We start from the raw sequence: 17,318 nt of genomic DNA on the forward strand, positions 1-17,318 counted from the left end.
TTTCGCTTTGCCAATGACAACTTCCGGTTTAAAAAAAGAAGGAAAAAAAACACTTCCGGTGTGAAGTTTTGAATTTTCGTTGGTTGCTTTCAGTAGCTGTCCGAAACGTGGGCACAAAGCAAAAGTTCTTATCATCATCTTCAAAGGTAACGTTATGTCACGATTCGCGAACATCAAAAAATATGTCTTGTTTGTATGCATTTCCCAGAGGGCTTTCCAGTGGCAGAGCCACAGTAGCTATCTGGGAATGTTGTTAGCAGATAATAGTTATATTGTTCCCCTTACAGAGAAGATAGACAGAGAAAAGTACCATGGATGACGACAATCACAGATTATTTCAAAGAGTTTCACAGAAACTGGGCTGGTCAGAGAAGGGAGGGTTGAAAACTGCAGAAGAACAGGTATGTTGTTATCTTACTTAACTTGGTCACATTAATCAGAACTACCAGTGATTATGTTATCAATTGCACCAACTACATTTGACCTGGGTGCCATTTCAAAGACATCCCATGTCTTCTTTACAGCTGATTAAGAGCATCAGTAAGACTCGGCGTCCGGCCACAGGCGATCACTTCTCCAGGGGTGTTCAAGACCTTCCTCCCCGAGTCCGGCAACATCTGCCAGACAGTGAGGAAGAGGACGACGGAGGCTCAGGGAAAGAGAACCAGGTATCCAAGGGCAACAGTTACAGGACCAAGGTGTTGATAGAGTCCAGCGATGATGATTTCGACCAGTGTAAGTGAGGGTCAGTGGGTTGTGTTGCTTGTCTATTAGAATATAAAGGGCCTGTTAGACACGTTCTCTGCTTCTGTGCCGAGTGGCTCCTTGTTGCAATTTATATTAAATTTGAATTGATTGATTGATGATGTTTGATTGACTTGACCTACGACTGCTTTCTTTTTGTTCACCTGGAAGATTCCTTTACACCTGGTCCAGAGCTGTATGAGCATTGGCCAACTCTTGATTATGGTTGTCGTGGTGCCAAACATGTAGGTCTATGACATGATAGCCATGCATTGAAATACTGTAGTTGAATGAATTAATCTCCATGTTCTTCTTGTCTGTAGTTCTTGTGGAGCAAGCTACACCCAAAGCTGCTTCTCGGAAACATTGCAGTGCTGCTAACAAAGTCAGGTAAAGTAGTGATTCGCCCAGCTAGTGCTGGCACAAATACTGTGTAACCAACGGTTATGGATGAAGACTGTCGTGAAAATAAAATAACCTTCAAAAAAATGTGTTTGCCGTGGAATAATCAGCTCACTGAAGATGGGACGGCATTCGTGCGGTTTAGTACGTTTCAAAGAGGGTGGATAAAAGAAAATAGTTCACTCAGGCCGTTTACCATTGAAAAAAAGTGGTCACTTCCGGTCTGCTTAATGGGGTGGTTATCCCATAGACACCAATGAAATAGCAGTTGGGTCTGGTCTGCTTAGTTCATTGACTGTAATGTAACCATAAAAAATGAGGGAGTGGGGTGTCTTGCTTCCTCTTCCGTCTCTGTCCGTTTCTGCTGTAACAACGTGATGAAGATTTTTTGCTCCTTGCTGGAACAAGCAAACAAGTCTTCGATTGCCTAGGCTTATACCTCCCACAATGCAGCAGCAGCACACAAAGAAATAGAATGAAAAGAACAGACTTGGAACCGCTAACCCTGGCAATTTGACTGGTAAACTCATGTGTACACTTGAAATGGCTGCCTGGTATTGTGATGCAATTTCCAAGGTAATGTAGAATGTTCATTCAAATGATGTTAACTGATGTGGCTCAGGCAATGGAATGTTATTATTGTAATGTCACGTGACCTGAATCAACAAATTAAAGCACATATTTAAGCATATATTTTACTTCCTGCTTTTTTGATATTGGTACACTCGCAATGGCTGCCAGTCCACCCATTATGTCGTCATTGACTTGAATGGGGACACCTGTTCTATTAATTCAATTTCTACAGTAGCACATACAGTCAGGAGCAGAGAAGAGTAGAAAATAATAATAAAAAAATAAATCATGTTTACGCTATTATGGTGAACGCTGTCATTTGGCTGGCTAATTACAGTCATCCAAAATACCATGACCGTCACAACCCTACTTCCAGCCTATAGCCTTGTAGATTTAGGTCTCTATTCAATCTGGATAACTGAAGCCTTACAGATTTGCCAATGGAAATCTAAATGTAATGTCTGATTGAGGAGACGTATTTCAGTTTCAGTTTACCGAGAACGCAATACCCACTTACCTGGGAACGTTGCGTTTAAATTTCAATCATGCTGTAACGCTGAACTTCCGCAATGCGGATTGAATAGTGCCCTTAATTCCATTTAATCTATCTGGTCATTCACTTGGACAAAATGTGTTGTTGTTTATTTTCTGATTCTCTCCCCTCTAGTGAACCAGTCCTTGTATTAAGCTCAGACAGTGATGGCGGCTTTGAAAACTGTAAGTACCATGCTGGTGCCTTGACTTCTGCATTAGTGAAGTCATGTTTTGTGATTGGGTGATGCTTCAGAATCCTTTAATGAAACAATGTTCTATGTCACTTCTGAATGGGTGTTAGTCATGTCTAATTTGGTGTATGTCATTTCTAAGTCAAACAACAGTATTGTTTATGACTGTCCAGGGCCCCGGTTTCCTAAATGCAACTTAAGGCTAAGTTCGTTGTTAGAACCTTTTGTAGGAGCATCATTAAATCTCACAGATGTTTTCCAAAACCATCGTTACTAAAGTCGTACTTGAAAAGGCTAATTATTTACCAGCTGCCCCAAACCACTCGTAGAACAGCAAAGTGCGTCATTAGATTCATCACTTTATACATCGACGATCTCCGGTAAACATTGAATCAAGATGTGTATCATTCACTCTGTGACCGCCAATAACTTCACAACGAAGTACATCGTTTCCAATGTCTTTGCAATTGTTACAAACAAGCAAAGGATAAAAAGATTTGAAAACAAATCTTAAAATAAAAACCGAGATGACTGCATTAAAAGATAAATAGCCTACCTACAGTATAGACTATAGGCTTGTATATTTAAATTATATTGAAATGATATTTGAAATCAATGTTAATTGTTTTATTTTGCTATTTGGATACTGTCTGTCATTTGTGCTTCTATATTTCATAATGTGTAGCCTAACATGCCAACTCTGTGAGTTATTATTATAGCGTAATCGTTAGAATAAGCCGCCTCAATATTTGCAGCCATAGATGATTATATCTCTTCAGGACCTGATCTGTCATCAGTATTGTGAAATCATTCTAATGTTTAAGGTAAAATTTGAATGGAGAAAGCTGTTCCGAGAGCAGCCCTGCTTTTCTTTTGATCAGTATTGACACTTCTCGACGACCAACTTGTGAACGTTCTCTCTGCGTGGTGTTCTGGGAAACATGTTACTTCTTCGTCCGTTGTAGTAAAGATGCATCATTTAAACACTCGTAAGTTCCATCGCTACCGGGAAACAGGCCCAGGGCTCTTCGATGTCTCCTTACTCATGTCATTGTTCCCCATGATGAAATCGGGGAGGGGACTGTGGCTCGGTCTCCGTCTCTTCGTCCGTTCATACATGAGTCACACGCGATATCTCAAGACAGCACTGGCCTGCTTTTGCAGAAACTCTGGTGAATGATGCGTCTTGTCATAGAGATCCCGCATTTACAAAATTACACTGATTAGCCCAAAACAGGAGCTTCAGTAATAAACAGACATTTGTGAGTCACAGCAGAAGAGGAAGATGCGAAGCGAGAGGTATAACTGGCGCTGCTGCATCATGGGGGATGACATGTTTACTGTTCCCTTGTGTCTCGTCTGGTGCCCCTGAAGTCCTGAGCCGTGTGAAAACTCCCAAGCCGAAGCCCAAGGAAGCGGAACGTGGCAGTGTAGACAGGTACAGTGGTTTCAACCTCTTACCGTGACTATGGTCCCTATCGTGTGTTAATACTCAGGTTTATCTCCTGTTTTGTCCTCAGCCTCAGAAACTTTATTGTCGACAGCGCTTCCTCCGACGATGACTTCGTCCTCAAGAAGAAAAAAACACCTACCGCCAAAGGTAACATTCTGTGTCCCTAATGGCAACCTATTCCCTTTATAGGGCACTACTCTATTCAAAAGTAGTGGACTATATAGGGAATAGGGGGCTATTTGATACGCTTCCATTAACTGTCAACATACATGCTTGTAATGAACTGAAATCTGTTTCGAAGAAGTTCTTTCTGCTCAATTTCAGTTCAGCACCGTGGTGACTTTTTTCTTCTCATAGCCAGAATTGAAGTAATACCCAGGAGGCCTTGGTTATTTTGATATATTGTCACGGCTAGGGGGAGTTGTTAGGCCGACAGCGTTACCTACTCAACAGTCACTGTCTGTTTTGTTTAACTCATGGAGATATTATGATTCAGTCCCAACAACAGGTCACTGTGTCTGTCTTCTACAGGTACCTCTAACACCCCTAAGCCGTCATCCTCCCAGCTCCCACTCAGAAGACCCCTGTCCCAGTGTGACTCCCCAGTTTTCCTCAGCGACAGTGACGATGATGGTATCTTGATGAAGAGCACGTGGAGGACGCGCCACCCTGTGCGCCATCCGCCCACGTCTCGGACACACAAGATCAAAGTTCCACAAAGTAACCAGGAGGACATCTTCTTTAACTCGCCCTCCCCTCCTTCTCTGTCCTCTCCTCTCCCCTTTTCCACCCCGGCCCCCCTTCCACAACGGACCCGCTCAGCCCCGTCGAAGCTGGAGGACTCAGCCAGCTCAGAGGAGGAGTTCCTCAGCTTACTGGACAGAATTAAGAAGAACCACAAGACTGGCAACACCCCAACACCTAAACATGACACAGGTAACACCCCAACACCTAAACATGACACAGGTAACACCCCAACACCTAAACATGACACAGGTAACACCTAAACATGACACAGGTAACACCCCAACACCTAAACATGGCACAGGTAACACCCCAACACCTAAACATGACACAGGTAACACCCCAACACCTAAACATGACACAGGTAACACCCCAACACCTAAACAGTAATTGGGGTGGCACATACCTAAAAAATATTTAAAAACTTGTCCCAGGAGTTGGATCAGAGAGGGAAACGTAACGAAGTAAATATGCCCGATGGTAATAATGCTCCCAAAGTGTTTAAATATAACTCCTATATTTCTGTTCAGACCGTGTCCACCCACAAGGCTTCTTTCTGCCAGCTGTGGTTTTTAATTGGTACATTTCCTTTTTTATTTCTGTATCACTTCATCTCATTGGCTGCATCCTCATGTGTGAATCCAGGGCCCAATCAGAAGCCCCCCCTGTCAGCTCCACGGCCCAAAGCCTCGAAAGAGGCCGGCCCTCGGCCGGTAGGGAGAACACCATTGGTTCTGAAGACTCCAGCGAGGCTGCTTGTCTCTAAACCCACAGAGACCAGACTTCAGACCAGCAGCCTTTCCTTCTCCAGGTAATATTAAGCAGGCCCTAGGACTGTACCTCGATACTCTACTGAACCGGCCCTAGGGCTGTACCTCAATACTCTACTGAACAGGGCCTAGATCAATACTCTACTGACCAGGGCCTAGGGGTGTAGATCAATACTCTACTAAACAGGGCCTAGGACAGGTTGTAGATCAATACTCTACTGACCAGGGCCTAGGGGTGTAGATCAATACCCTACTGAACAGGGCCTAGGACAGGTTGTACCTCAATACTCAACTGAACAGGGCCTAGGGCTGTACCTCAATACTCTACTGAACAGGCCCTAGGGCTGTACCTCAATAATCTACTGAACAGGGCCTAGGACGGGCTGTACCTCAATACTCTACTGAACAGGGCCTAGGGCTGTACCTCAATACTCTATTGAACAGGGCCTAGGGCTGTACCTCAATACTCTATTGAACAGGGCCTAGGGCTGTACCTCAATACTCTACTGAACAGGGCCTAGGGCTGTACCTCAATACTCTACTGAACAGGGCCTAGGGCAGAGTGTAGATCAATACTCTACTGAACAGGGCCTAGGGGTGTAGATCAATACCCTACTGAACAGGGCCTAGGACAGGTTGTACCTCAATACTCAACTGAACAGGCAGAGTGTAGATCAATACTCTACTGAACAGGGCCCAGGGCAGGGTGTACCTCAATACTCTACTGAACAGGGCCTAGGGGTGTAAATCAATACTCTACTGAACAGGGCCTAGGGGTGTAGATCAATACTCTACTGAACAGGGCCCAGGGCAGGGTGTACCTCAATACTCTACTGAACAGGGCCTAGGGGTGTAGATCAATACTCTACTGAACAGGGCCTAGGGCAGGCTGTACCTCAATACTCTACTGAACAGGGCCTAGGATAGGGTGTTGGTCAATTTTTCTCTCCCCAGTGTGTCAGACTCCAGACTGTGTTTCTCTCCTCAATGTATCAGCAGGGTGTATGACTCCTGGGTGTTTCTCTCCTCAGTGTATCAGCAGGGTGTATGACTCCTGGGTGTTTCTCTCCTCAGTGTATCAGCAGGGTGTATGACTCCTGGGTGTTTCTCTCCTCAGTGTATCAGCAGGGTATATGACTCCTGGGTGTTTCTCTCCTCAGTGTATCAGCAGGGTGTATGACTCCTGGGTGTTTCTCTCCTCAGTGTATCAGCAGGGTGTATGACTCCTGGGTGTTTCTCTCCTCAGTGTATCAGCAGGGTGTATGACTCCTGGGTGTTTCTCTCCTCAGTGTATCAGCAGGGTGTATGACTCCTGGGTGTTTCCTCCAGTCTCTGTCTGGACCAGGCTCCAGCTACAGCCGCAACTTCAAACAGACCAAGGAGGAGCTCACCAGCAAACTGTATCGCCTGTACAACACCAGCGTGTTCGACAACAAGGTATGCACACACACACATTTTAAGCATACATAGGCTATACAGTGTTAAACACACAGGTTATAAGCATACATGGGATATACAGGTTTAAACACACAGGTTATAAGCATACATGGGATATACAGGTTTAAACACACAGGTTATAAGCATACATAGGCTATACAGTGTTAAACACACAGGTTATAAGCATACATAGGCTATACAGGTTTAAACACACAGGTTATAAGCATACATAGGCTATACAGGTTTAAACACACAGGTTATAAGCATACATAGGCTATACAGGTTTAAACACACAGGTTATAAGCATACATGGGCTATACAGGTTTAAACACACAGGTTATAAGCATACATGGGCTATACAGGTTTAAACACACATGTTATAAGGATACATGGGCTATACAGGTTTAAACACACAGGTTATAAGCATACATAGGCTATACAGGTTTAAACACACAGGTTATAAGCATACATGGGCTATACAGGTTTAAACACACAGGTTATAAGCATACATAGGCTATACAGGTTTAAACACACAGGTTATAAGCATACATATACCGCCATATCACTTGGAGAGTGATGAAGATGGCATATCTTATACAGTGTTTTGCGTTGACCTACACCATAACATCATGTGACCTGGGATTATCTTGCATGTTTTACCTTTTCTTTCCTTTGTAACGTCTTTGTTCCCCAGCTGCCCAGTAACATGTCAGTGAGCTGGAATAACAAGATGAGAAAGACTGCTGGCTACTGCGTCACAGGGCAGGAGAGAGGAGGAGGGAACCGATACGCCCGTATCCAACTCTCGGAGAAAGTCTGTGACTCTGCAGGTAAGGCTTTACTGGTTGAAGAACTAATGACATGAGATTAAATCTATCTTGTTATAATGTTGAAATTAGGTTCTGGTGAAAGTAATTTAAAGTCAAACTTGAATTTGAACAGCCCGTGTCTATATGATTAAACCTGTGTAAAAAGTATCCTGCTTTCTCTCCCACCTTGCCTCGTTCTCACCCATCCTTCCTCTCTCTCCCACCTTCCCTCGTTCTCACCCATCCTTCCTCACTCTCCCATCCTTCCTCACTCTCCCATCCTTCCTCACTCTCCCATCCTTCCTCTCTCTCCCATCCTTCCTCTCTCTCCCATCCTCCCTCTCTCTCCCATCCTTCCTCTCTCTCCCATTCCCCCCTTGCCTCTTCTTTTCTCTCCCGTGTTACTTTCCATCCTCCCTCTTGCCAGACCGCCTGCGGGACACATTGGTTCATGAGATGTGCCACGCTGCCACCTGGTTGATCAACAGTGTGAGGGATGGGCACGGCCCCTTCTGGAAGCTGTACGCCCGCAAGGCCACGCTGGCACACCCTGAGCTGCCCATGGTCACCCGCTGCCACAGCTACGACATTAACTACAAGTACCAGTACCAGTGCAGCTGCTGCAAAAACACGTACAGTACCAGTCAAAAGTTTCATTCCAGGGGTTTTTGTTATTTTACTATTTTCTACATTGTAGAATAATAGTGAAGACATCAGAACTGTGAAATAACACGTATGGAATCATGTTGTAACCAAAAAAGTGTTAAACAAATCAAAATATATAATTTTTTTTAGATTCTTGAAAGTAGCCACCCTTTGCCTTGATGACAGCTTTGTACACTCTTGGCATTCTCTCAACCAGCTTTGAGGTAGTCACCTGGAATGCATTTAAATTCATTTCAATTAACAGCTGTTCCATGTTAAGTTCATTTGTGGAATGTCTTTCTTTCCTTAATGCGTTTGAGCCAATCAGTTGTGTTGTGACAAGGTAGGGGTGGTATACAGAATATAGCCCTATTTGGTAAAAGACCAAGTCTATACTATGGCAGGAACAGCTCAAATAAGCAAAGAGAAACGACAGTCCCATCATTACTTTAAGACATGAAGGTCAGTCAATCCGGAAAATTTCAAGAACTTTGAAAGTTTCTTCAAGTACAGTCGCAAAAACCATCAAGCGCTATGATGAAACTGGCTCTCATGAGGACTGCCACAGGAAAGGAAGACCCAGAGTTACCTCTGCTGCAGAGGATAAGTTAATTAGAGTTAACTGCACCTCAGATTGCAGCCCAAATAAATGCTTCACAGAGTTGAAGTAACAGACACATCTCAACATCAACTGTTCAGAGAAGACTGTGAATCAGGCATTCATGGATGAATTGCTGCAAAGAAACCACTACTAAAGGACACCAATAAGAAGAGACTTGCTTGATGGCTAAACTCTTAAACCGCTTGATGGCTAAACTCTTAAAACTATTGATGGCTAAACTCTTAAAACTATTGATGGCTAAACTCTTAAAACTATTGATGGCTAAACTCTTAAACCTATTGATGGCTAAACTCTTAAAACTATTGATGGCTAAACTCTTAAACCTATTGATGGCTAAACTCTTAAACCTATTGATGGCTAAACTCTTAAACCTATTGATGTCTAAACTCTTAAACCTATTGATGTCTAAACTCTTAAACCTATCGATGGCTAAACTCTTAAAACTATTGATGGCTAAACTCTTAAACCTATTGATGGCTAAACTCTTAAACCTATTGATGGCTAAACTCTTAAACCTATTGATGGCTAAACTCTTAAACCTATTGATGTCTAAACTCTTAAACCTATTGATGTCTAAACTCTTAAACCTATTGATGTCTAAACTCTTAAACCTATTGATGTCTAAACTCTTAAACCTATTGATGTCTAAACTCTTAAACCTATTGATGTCTAAACTCTTAAACCTATTGATGTCTAAACTCTTAAACCTATCGATGTCTAAACTCTTAAACCTATCGATGGCTAAACTCTTAAACCTATCGATGGCTAAACTCTTAAAACTATCGATGGCTAAACTCTTAAACCTATCGATGTCTAAACTCTTAAACCTATTGATGTCTAAACTCTTAAACCTATTGATGTCTAAACTCTTAAACCTATTGATGGCTAAACTCTTAAACCTATTTATGGCTAAACTCTTAAACCTATTGATGGCTAAACTCTTAAACCTATTGATGTCTAAACTCTTAAACCTATTGATGGCTAAACGCTTAAACCTATTGATGTCTAAACTGTTCTCTTCTTCCTGCCCTCTGTAGACTCGGTCGCCACTCTAAGTCTCTGGACACCCAGAGGTTTGTGTGTGCCGTCTGTACGGGTCAGCTGGTCCTGCTCAACCCCTCCAAGCCCCGGGCACCCACGCCCTTCGCCAACTTCGTCAAGGAGAACTATGGCAGTGTTCGCCAAAACCTGGTGGGTCAGAGCCACGGTGAGGTAATGAGGAAACTCAGTGTTGACTTTGCCACCAAGACCAAGCTCAACCAGAACTGAGAGGGAGAGAGAGAGGGATCAGCTGTCCCTATATTTCACTGTATCCTTGGCTTGAAGAATTTCACTGGTCTCTCATTATTTGATAGGTGTGAAAGAGATGAGGTGGATTCATTCTGAGGCAGTTGGAGGGCGTGGTTGCATGGACCTGGATTAGCCCTACACTGCTCTTGTCTCAGACTATAAAGCCCTCAGGATCTTAATAATAAGACATAGCTGTAAAAACCCTCGCTGAACATGCATTCTTCTGTTAATTCCCTGACGGTTTCCACTACTCTGATTCGAGGCAATGATGGGATCCTTCTCTTTCAACCATCCTAATGTGTAAGATTAGTGGGATCTTCAAGTTGATAGGTCTTAAATACCTCTGTGGTTATATCAGGTTTTCAGAGGCAGCTATGGTGAGTCTGTCATTCCTTACCTCTAACTGGAGTCTCACCATTACAGAGAAGTGTTGCCAAGAGACACACTGCACAGTGACTAAAGGGAACGAGAATCAGTCATATATTGTTGTGTCAAGCCTGCCTGTGACATGGTTTCATACCATTCAAATATCATTTTTGGGAGCTTTAGTGATGTAAACATATGGTGACTTGAAATTTGAATTCAGTGAAAATGATTATTGTAATATATTTTCAGGTACATTTTTGTTCCATTAAATTTGAATCAGTGCATAACAGGCAGCTGTGGCAACTTCTCATTCATGCGAGGGGAAATATATGTTAAAAAATTAACGTTTGTCTTAATGTGTTTTTTTTCCTTCATGTTTTGTTGATAACGTTACATGTTTTAATAAAAGATTTGATGTTGTACACGTTAGTGTCAACTCTGCAATATAAACATATCTGTTGATTTGCTGGTAGACTAACATCACTAAGGTGAGGAATGTTATCCCACTCCTGTATCCCACTCATTACAACCATTCTGCTTGTTTTCTACATGTATTGTCTCTGCAAACTATTCTTCTCCAATGGTCTATTGACTCAGCTATCCAGGTCTACCGTTTCAGGGAACGATATCAGCCTAGTGGTTCAGAAACGACAGAAAATATAGTGTTATCAAAATTCACAAGCTACTTCGGGACAAACACAGGTGACTGAGGTATACTTGGTGTACAAAACATTAAGAACACCTGTTCTTTCCATGACACTGACCAGGTGAAAGCTAGGATCCCTTATTGATGTCACTTCAATCAGTGTAGATGATGAAGAGGAAACAGGTTAAAGAAGGATTTTTAAGCCTTGAGACAATTGAGACATGGATTGTGTATGTGTGCCATTCAGAGAGGGTGAATGGGCAAGACAAAAGATTTAAGTGCCTTAGAACCGGGTAAGGTAGTAGGTTCCAGGTGTAACCGGTGTGACATGGCTAGCTAGTTAGCGAGGAGTGCGCTAATAGCGTTTCAATCGGTGACATCACTCGCTCTGAGACCTTGAAGTACTTGTTTCTCTTGCGCTGCAAGGCCCGCTGCTTTTGTGGGGCAATGGGTAACGATGCTTCGTGGGAGGCAGTTGTTGATGTGTGCAGAGGGTCCCTGGTTCGAAGCCCATGTAGGGGCGAGGAGAGGGATGGAAGCAAGACTTACACAGGCGCAACGGTTTGTGTTAAGAACTGCAACGTTGCTGGGGTTTTCACGCTCAACAGATTCCTGTGTGAATCAAGAATGATCCACCACCTAAAAGGACATCCAGCCAACTTGACACAACTGTGGGAAGCATCTCTGTGGAACGCTTTCAACGCTGTGTAGAGTCCATGCCCCACAAATTGAGGCTGTCCTGAGGGCAAGGGGGGGGTGCATTATGGGTAAAATTGTGACTGACTGACAGATCTACGAATAATATTGAGTAGTTATTTATGATGTAAGGTGATTTGTAGTTGCCTGCCATGTCAAATAAGGCAGCCATGAAGGTTTTAAATGATATCACTGAAGCCCTTGACAAAAAACAGCACTGTCTCACTTTTTATTGATCTCTCTAAGGCTTTTGATACAGTTGATCATGCTATACTAAGGCAGAGATTGTCAAGTGTAGGTCTTTCAGAGCATGCAGTTGCATGGTTTGCTAACTATCTGTCTGATATAACTCAGTGCACTCAATTTGATGGGCTTATGTCTGTTAAATTGTTTGCCTTTAAGGGTGTGCCCCATGGCTCTGTACTTGGTCCTCTCTTATTCATTATTTATATAAATGATTTAGACAAAAATGTCCAAAATGCGCAAATTCATTTTTATGCTGATGATACTGTTATATACTGTTGTGCCTTGTCTCTTACAAAAGCTTTCCAGAACTTGCAAACTGCTTTTTATACTGTTCAACATACCTTGTGTCAATTGAAGCTTATCCTCAATAATGACAAAACTAAACTAAGGGTGTTTTCTAAAGCAAGAAATAGACCTCTGAACCTTTCACCGATTACTACCTGTCAGGGCAAGGAGATTGAGGTTGTAACCTCATAAATATCATCTTAATTGATGACGGCCTCTTTTAAATTGCATATTCAACAACTTACAAAAAAATGTAAGCTGAAATTGGGATATTATTTTAGGAATAAGGCCTGTTTTTCTTTTGAAGCCAGAAGGAGGCTAGTATCAGCTACATTTATGCCTTTACTAGACTATGGGGATATTTTATATATGAATGCTTCCGCTCAGTGTTTGAGATCAATTGACACCCTTTACCATGGCACTTTGAGATTTATTTTAAACTGCAAAACCCTTACGCACCACTGCACTTTCTATACCAGGGTTGGCTGGCCTTCTCTAGTCATTCGTAGGCTCAGGCACTGGTATACTTTTATTTACAAAGTCATTTTGGGTTTACATTTTTATTTGTTACCTTTTTATTTGGGCATTTTTATTGTTCAGTGGGTGGGTACTCTCTTCATTCGCTGGACTTTATCCTGCTAACTGTTCCAAGTGTCCGAACTGAATTTGTTAAAAGGGCTTTTATGTACTCTGCACCATCGTCTTGGAACGCCTTACAAAATACTTTTAAACTGGAAGAACTTGTCCCGATTGGTATTTTTAAATCACTGATGAATGATCTTGAGACTGATTCCCTGACCTGTCAATGTTTTTAATTTGCTGTTTTTGAGTCTGTTATACTCTTGTGAATTCTATGGTTTTTATTAGATTTCTTGTAGTTTTTCATGTTCATGTAGTTTGTCTGTAATTTTTGTAATGACTTGGTGCTGCCTACCTTGGCCAGGACGTTCTTGAAAAAATATTTTAAATCTCTCCTGAAGTGTACACTCATTCACTAGATTCCCACAAATGTAAAATCATATTGGTGGAGGCATGGACAAGACTATATTTCTTATATCAGTCATTCCCCTTTACTCCACAATTTTGTGATATCCAATTGCGATCTTGTTTCAATGGGCTCAGGAGAGGCGGAGTTCAAGTCATGCGTCCTCCGAAACATGACCCGCCAAACCGCGCTTCTTAACAGCCGCTTAACCCGGGCGCCACTGCTCAACTGATGACCGTAGTGAGCCTGCAAGGTTCCGGCCGGCCACAAGGAGTCGCTAGAGCACAATGATCCAAGTAAAAACACCCCCGGCCAAACCTTCTCCTAACCCGGATGACACTGGGCCAATTGTGAGCCGCCCTATGGGAATCCCGGTCACCGGCGGTTGTGACACAGCCTGGGATCAAACCCGGGTCTGTCGTAATGCTTCAAGCACTGCGATGCAATGCCTTAGACCGCTGCACCACTCAGGAGGCCACTCATTTCCTTTTTCATCAATGAAGTTGAATTGTGGGGATTTTTACGCTGTAAGGATTTTTACACAACAAAGGAAAGTAAACTGGTGCAAAGGAGAGATTATTGGGATAACCAATGTTTTTATGCTTCAACGTGGTGAACTAAAGTTGACCTGATCTCAGTTGAAAGGTCATGGAGAATACTCCAGAACTCAGAAGTAAGAGAGTAGAATTGTATTCCTGGAACCCAAATAGGGGCAATATAGCCAAAGAGCACAGACTCATAATTGATTAATGGAATAATCCACAGTACCCTGCAATCAGCAACCGATAACTCCTGCAATACTCATACCCGAGTCGACCGCAGGTAGTTGATATGACAGATTAGTTTGCATCCTCAGTACTAAAGCAACAATACCTATTTTGAAGGGCACAACACTTCCATTTTCATTGGCTTCTTTACTGACATGTTCTCTCATACTAAAATGATGTTCATGTTAATCATGGTCCATGGAAATAATTACCTTCAAGCCAAAAGACATGCTGACTGCAGACCTGAGATCAAATACATGGGTATTTGAGTATTTGTTATTGAAATACTTATTATCTGAGTATTTTTAAATAATGTGGCCCAAATAAATTACTTCAATTGTAAGTATTTTAACATATTTTCAAAAATATATATATAAACAGTATTTTAAAATACTTAGAAAAGGTATTTTATTCAGTGTATTCAAGTATTTAAAAAAATATACTTTCTAAGTGTCTTAAAGTAATTGAAATTCACTAAATAGTATTTGAACCCAGGTCTGGCTGAGTGTGGTCACTCGCCTTCAGCTGTCTCACTGTGGTCACTCGCCTTCAGCTGTCTCACTGTGGTCACTCGCCTTCAGCTGTCTCACTGTGGTCACTCGCCTTGAGCTGTCTCACTGTGGCCAATCGCCTTGAGCTGTCTCACTGTGGTCACTCACCTTCAGCTGTCTCACTGTGGGCACTCGCCTTCAGCTGTCTCACTGTGGTCACTCACCTTGAGCTGTCTCACTGTGGCCAATCGCCTTGAGCTGTCTCACTGTGGCCAATCGCCTTCAGCTGTCTCACTGTGGCCAATCGCCTTGAGCTGTCTCACTGTGGCCGATCGCCTTGAGCTGTCTCACTGTGGTCGCTCGCCTTCAGCTGTCTCACTGTGGTCACTCGCCTTCAGCTGTCTCACTGTGGTCACTCACCTTCAGCTGTCTCACTGTGGTCACTCACCTTCAGCTGTCTCACTGTGGTCACTCGCCTTCAGCTGTCTCACTGTGGTCACTCGCCTTGAGTTGTCTCACTGTGGTCACTCACCTTCAGCTGTCTCACTGTGGTCGCTCGCCTTCACCATCTTCTCACTGTTTTCGCTCTTCTTTAGGTTCAGATTGTTAATTGCTTCCAAATCGACATGCCAATTCTGCAATCTTTTATCAATCTCATTTCAGGTTTCAGTCAAGTTCCTTAGGTTTCAAATGAGATGATATCTCGTCATATGCTGGGTGCAGCCGACCCATATCCCTCTCTCTTTCTCTCTCTCTCACAGCAAGTGAACGCTCACTGCAGTCCCCTGTCCCTAAAGCACATCACAAATACCACTGAGCCAATAGTTTGTTGCTGCTATCAAATATTACATGATCATATTCACAGCTCTGCTGTCTCTCTGCAGGAGTGGAGTCTGGTCAAGAGTCCCAAATGGCACCCTATTCCCTACATAGTGCACTACTTTGGACCAGGACCCATAGGGCTCTGGCCAAAAGATGTGCACTATATAGGGAATAGGATGCCATTTGGGACTCAACCTGGCTGTCAATGTGTGTCTGATAGCACATAAAGGACTGGCGTTGGGGGAATATAGAAACATTTACAGCATCTGTTACCCATAGGTCTAACCATGTCTAAAAGCATCTCAGAGGACGAGTGCTGATCTAGGATCAGTTGTCCCTTTTAGATGATAATGAATAAGATTACAGGGTCAGTGAGGGTCTGATCCTAGACCAGCACTCTTACTTTGGGATGAGATGCTTTGTGAATACGGGCCCTGAATTCATCTTAGAATGAGTCTACTCTTAGTAATAATGTACTAACATTAGACTAGAGATTAAATATGGACATGTGTAACACTGGAATGGACACTGGCAACATGATTATAGGACAGCCATCTTGGTCAGGGAAATCTTTCTTTCTAGAGACTTCTCCAACATGGTGACACAGTACATGGATGCATATGGTCAGAACATGTTGTTACAGCACCATGAACTTGTCTTACGAAAACACTGGAAAAAAAAAACTGCTTAAAAGGTATTTCATGAATGAATATCTTAAATATCAATATACATCTGTACATGCAGTTTATATGTACAAAACATTCAATACAGGAGATCATACTGTAGATAATTCAGAGACAAATACAACAATACGAAGAAGAAAAATACAGTCACAACTTTCACTTTACATTAGAGTTATAAGGTTGATGTTGGAGGGGAGGGGGTGCCAAGGGGTAGAGGAGGGGGGTGTTGGAGGGGAGAGGGTGCCAAGGGGTAGAGGAGGGGGGTGTTGGAGGGGGTGCCAAGGGGTAGAGGAGGGGGGTGTTGGAGGGGAGGGGGTGCCAAGGGGTAGAGGAGGGGGGTGTTGGAGGGGAGAGGGTGCCAAGGGGTAGAGGGGGGTGTTGGAGGGGAGGGGGTGACAAGGGGTAGAGGAGGGGGGTGTTGGAGGGGAGAGGGTGCCAAGGGGTAGAGGAGGGGGGTGTTGGAGGGGGTGCCAAGGGGTAGAGGAGGGGGGTGTTGGAGGGGAGGGGGTGCCAAGGGGTAGAGGAGGGGGGTGTTGGAGGGGGTGCCAAGGGGTAGAGGAGGGGGGTGTTGGAGGGGAGGGGGTGCCAAGGGGTAGAGGAGGGGGGTGTTGGAGGGGAGAGGGTGACAAGGGGTAGAGGAGGGGGGTGTTGGAGGGGAGGGGGTGACAAGGGGTAGAGGAGGGGGGTGTTGGAGGGGAGAGGGTGCCAAGGGGTAGAGGAGGGGGGTGTTGGAGGGGAGGGGGTGACAAGGGGTAGAGGAGGGGGGTGTTGGAGGGGGTGCCAAGGGGTAGAGGAGGGGGGGTGTTGGAGGGGAGGGGGTGCCAAGGGGTAGAGGAGGGGGGTGTTGGAGGGGAGGGGGTGCCAAGGGGTAGAGGAGGGGGGTGTTGGAGGGGAGAGGGTGCCAAGGGGTAGAGGAGGGGGATGTTGGAGGGGGTGCCAAGGGGTAGAGGGGGGTGTTGGAGGGGAGGGGGTGACAAGGGGTAGAGGAGGGGGGTGTTGGAGGGGGTGCCAAGGGGTAGAGGAGGGGGGTGTTGGAGGGGAGGGGGTGACAAGGGGTAGAGGAGGGGGGTGTTGGAGGGGGTGCCAATGGGTAGAGGAGGGGGGTGTTGGAGGGGGT

General features: G+C 44.0%; 1 protein-coding gene across 1 annotated transcript; it reads left to right on the top strand.

Annotated features, from left to right (window-relative positions):
* Positions 1-46: 46 nt before the first annotated feature.
* LOC139366079 (germ cell nuclear acidic protein-like) lies at positions 47-11,030 on the top strand. The gene is made up of 13 exons (XM_071103168.1): positions 47-146; positions 288-401; positions 525-735; positions 1,068-1,134; positions 2,387-2,436; positions 3,819-3,882; positions 3,965-4,044; positions 4,429-4,833; positions 5,287-5,452; positions 6,701-6,848; positions 7,543-7,678; positions 8,085-8,289; positions 9,962-11,030. The coding sequence occupies exons 2-13, from the start codon at positions 312-314 to the stop codon at positions 10,191-10,193; spliced, it is 1,854 nt and encodes a 617-aa protein (XP_070959269.1). The 5' UTR covers positions 47-146; positions 288-311; the 3' UTR covers positions 10,194-11,030.
* The last annotated feature ends 6,288 nt before the right edge of the window (positions 11,031-17,318 follow it).

The sequence above is a fragment of the Oncorhynchus clarkii genome, chromosome 14 (genome assembly GCF_045791955.1).
Source record: "Oncorhynchus clarkii lewisi isolate Uvic-CL-2024 chromosome 14, UVic_Ocla_1.0, whole genome shotgun sequence".
Lineage (NCBI taxonomy): Eukaryota > Metazoa > Chordata > Actinopteri > Salmoniformes > Salmonidae > Oncorhynchus > Oncorhynchus clarkii.

Coding starts and splice junctions, on each gene's coding strand:
- LOC139366079 (XM_071103168.1), top strand. CDS start 312: ATGGATGACGACAATCACAGATTATTTCAAAGAGTTTCACAGAAACTG. Junction 736..1,067: donor CGATGATGATTTCGACCAGT/GTAAGTGAGGGT, acceptor TCTTGTCTGTAG/TTCTTGTGGAGCAAGCTACA. Junction 2,437..3,818: donor TGATGGCGGCTTTGAAAACT/GTAAGTACCATG, acceptor GTGCCCCTGAAG/TCCTGAGCCGTGTGAAAACT.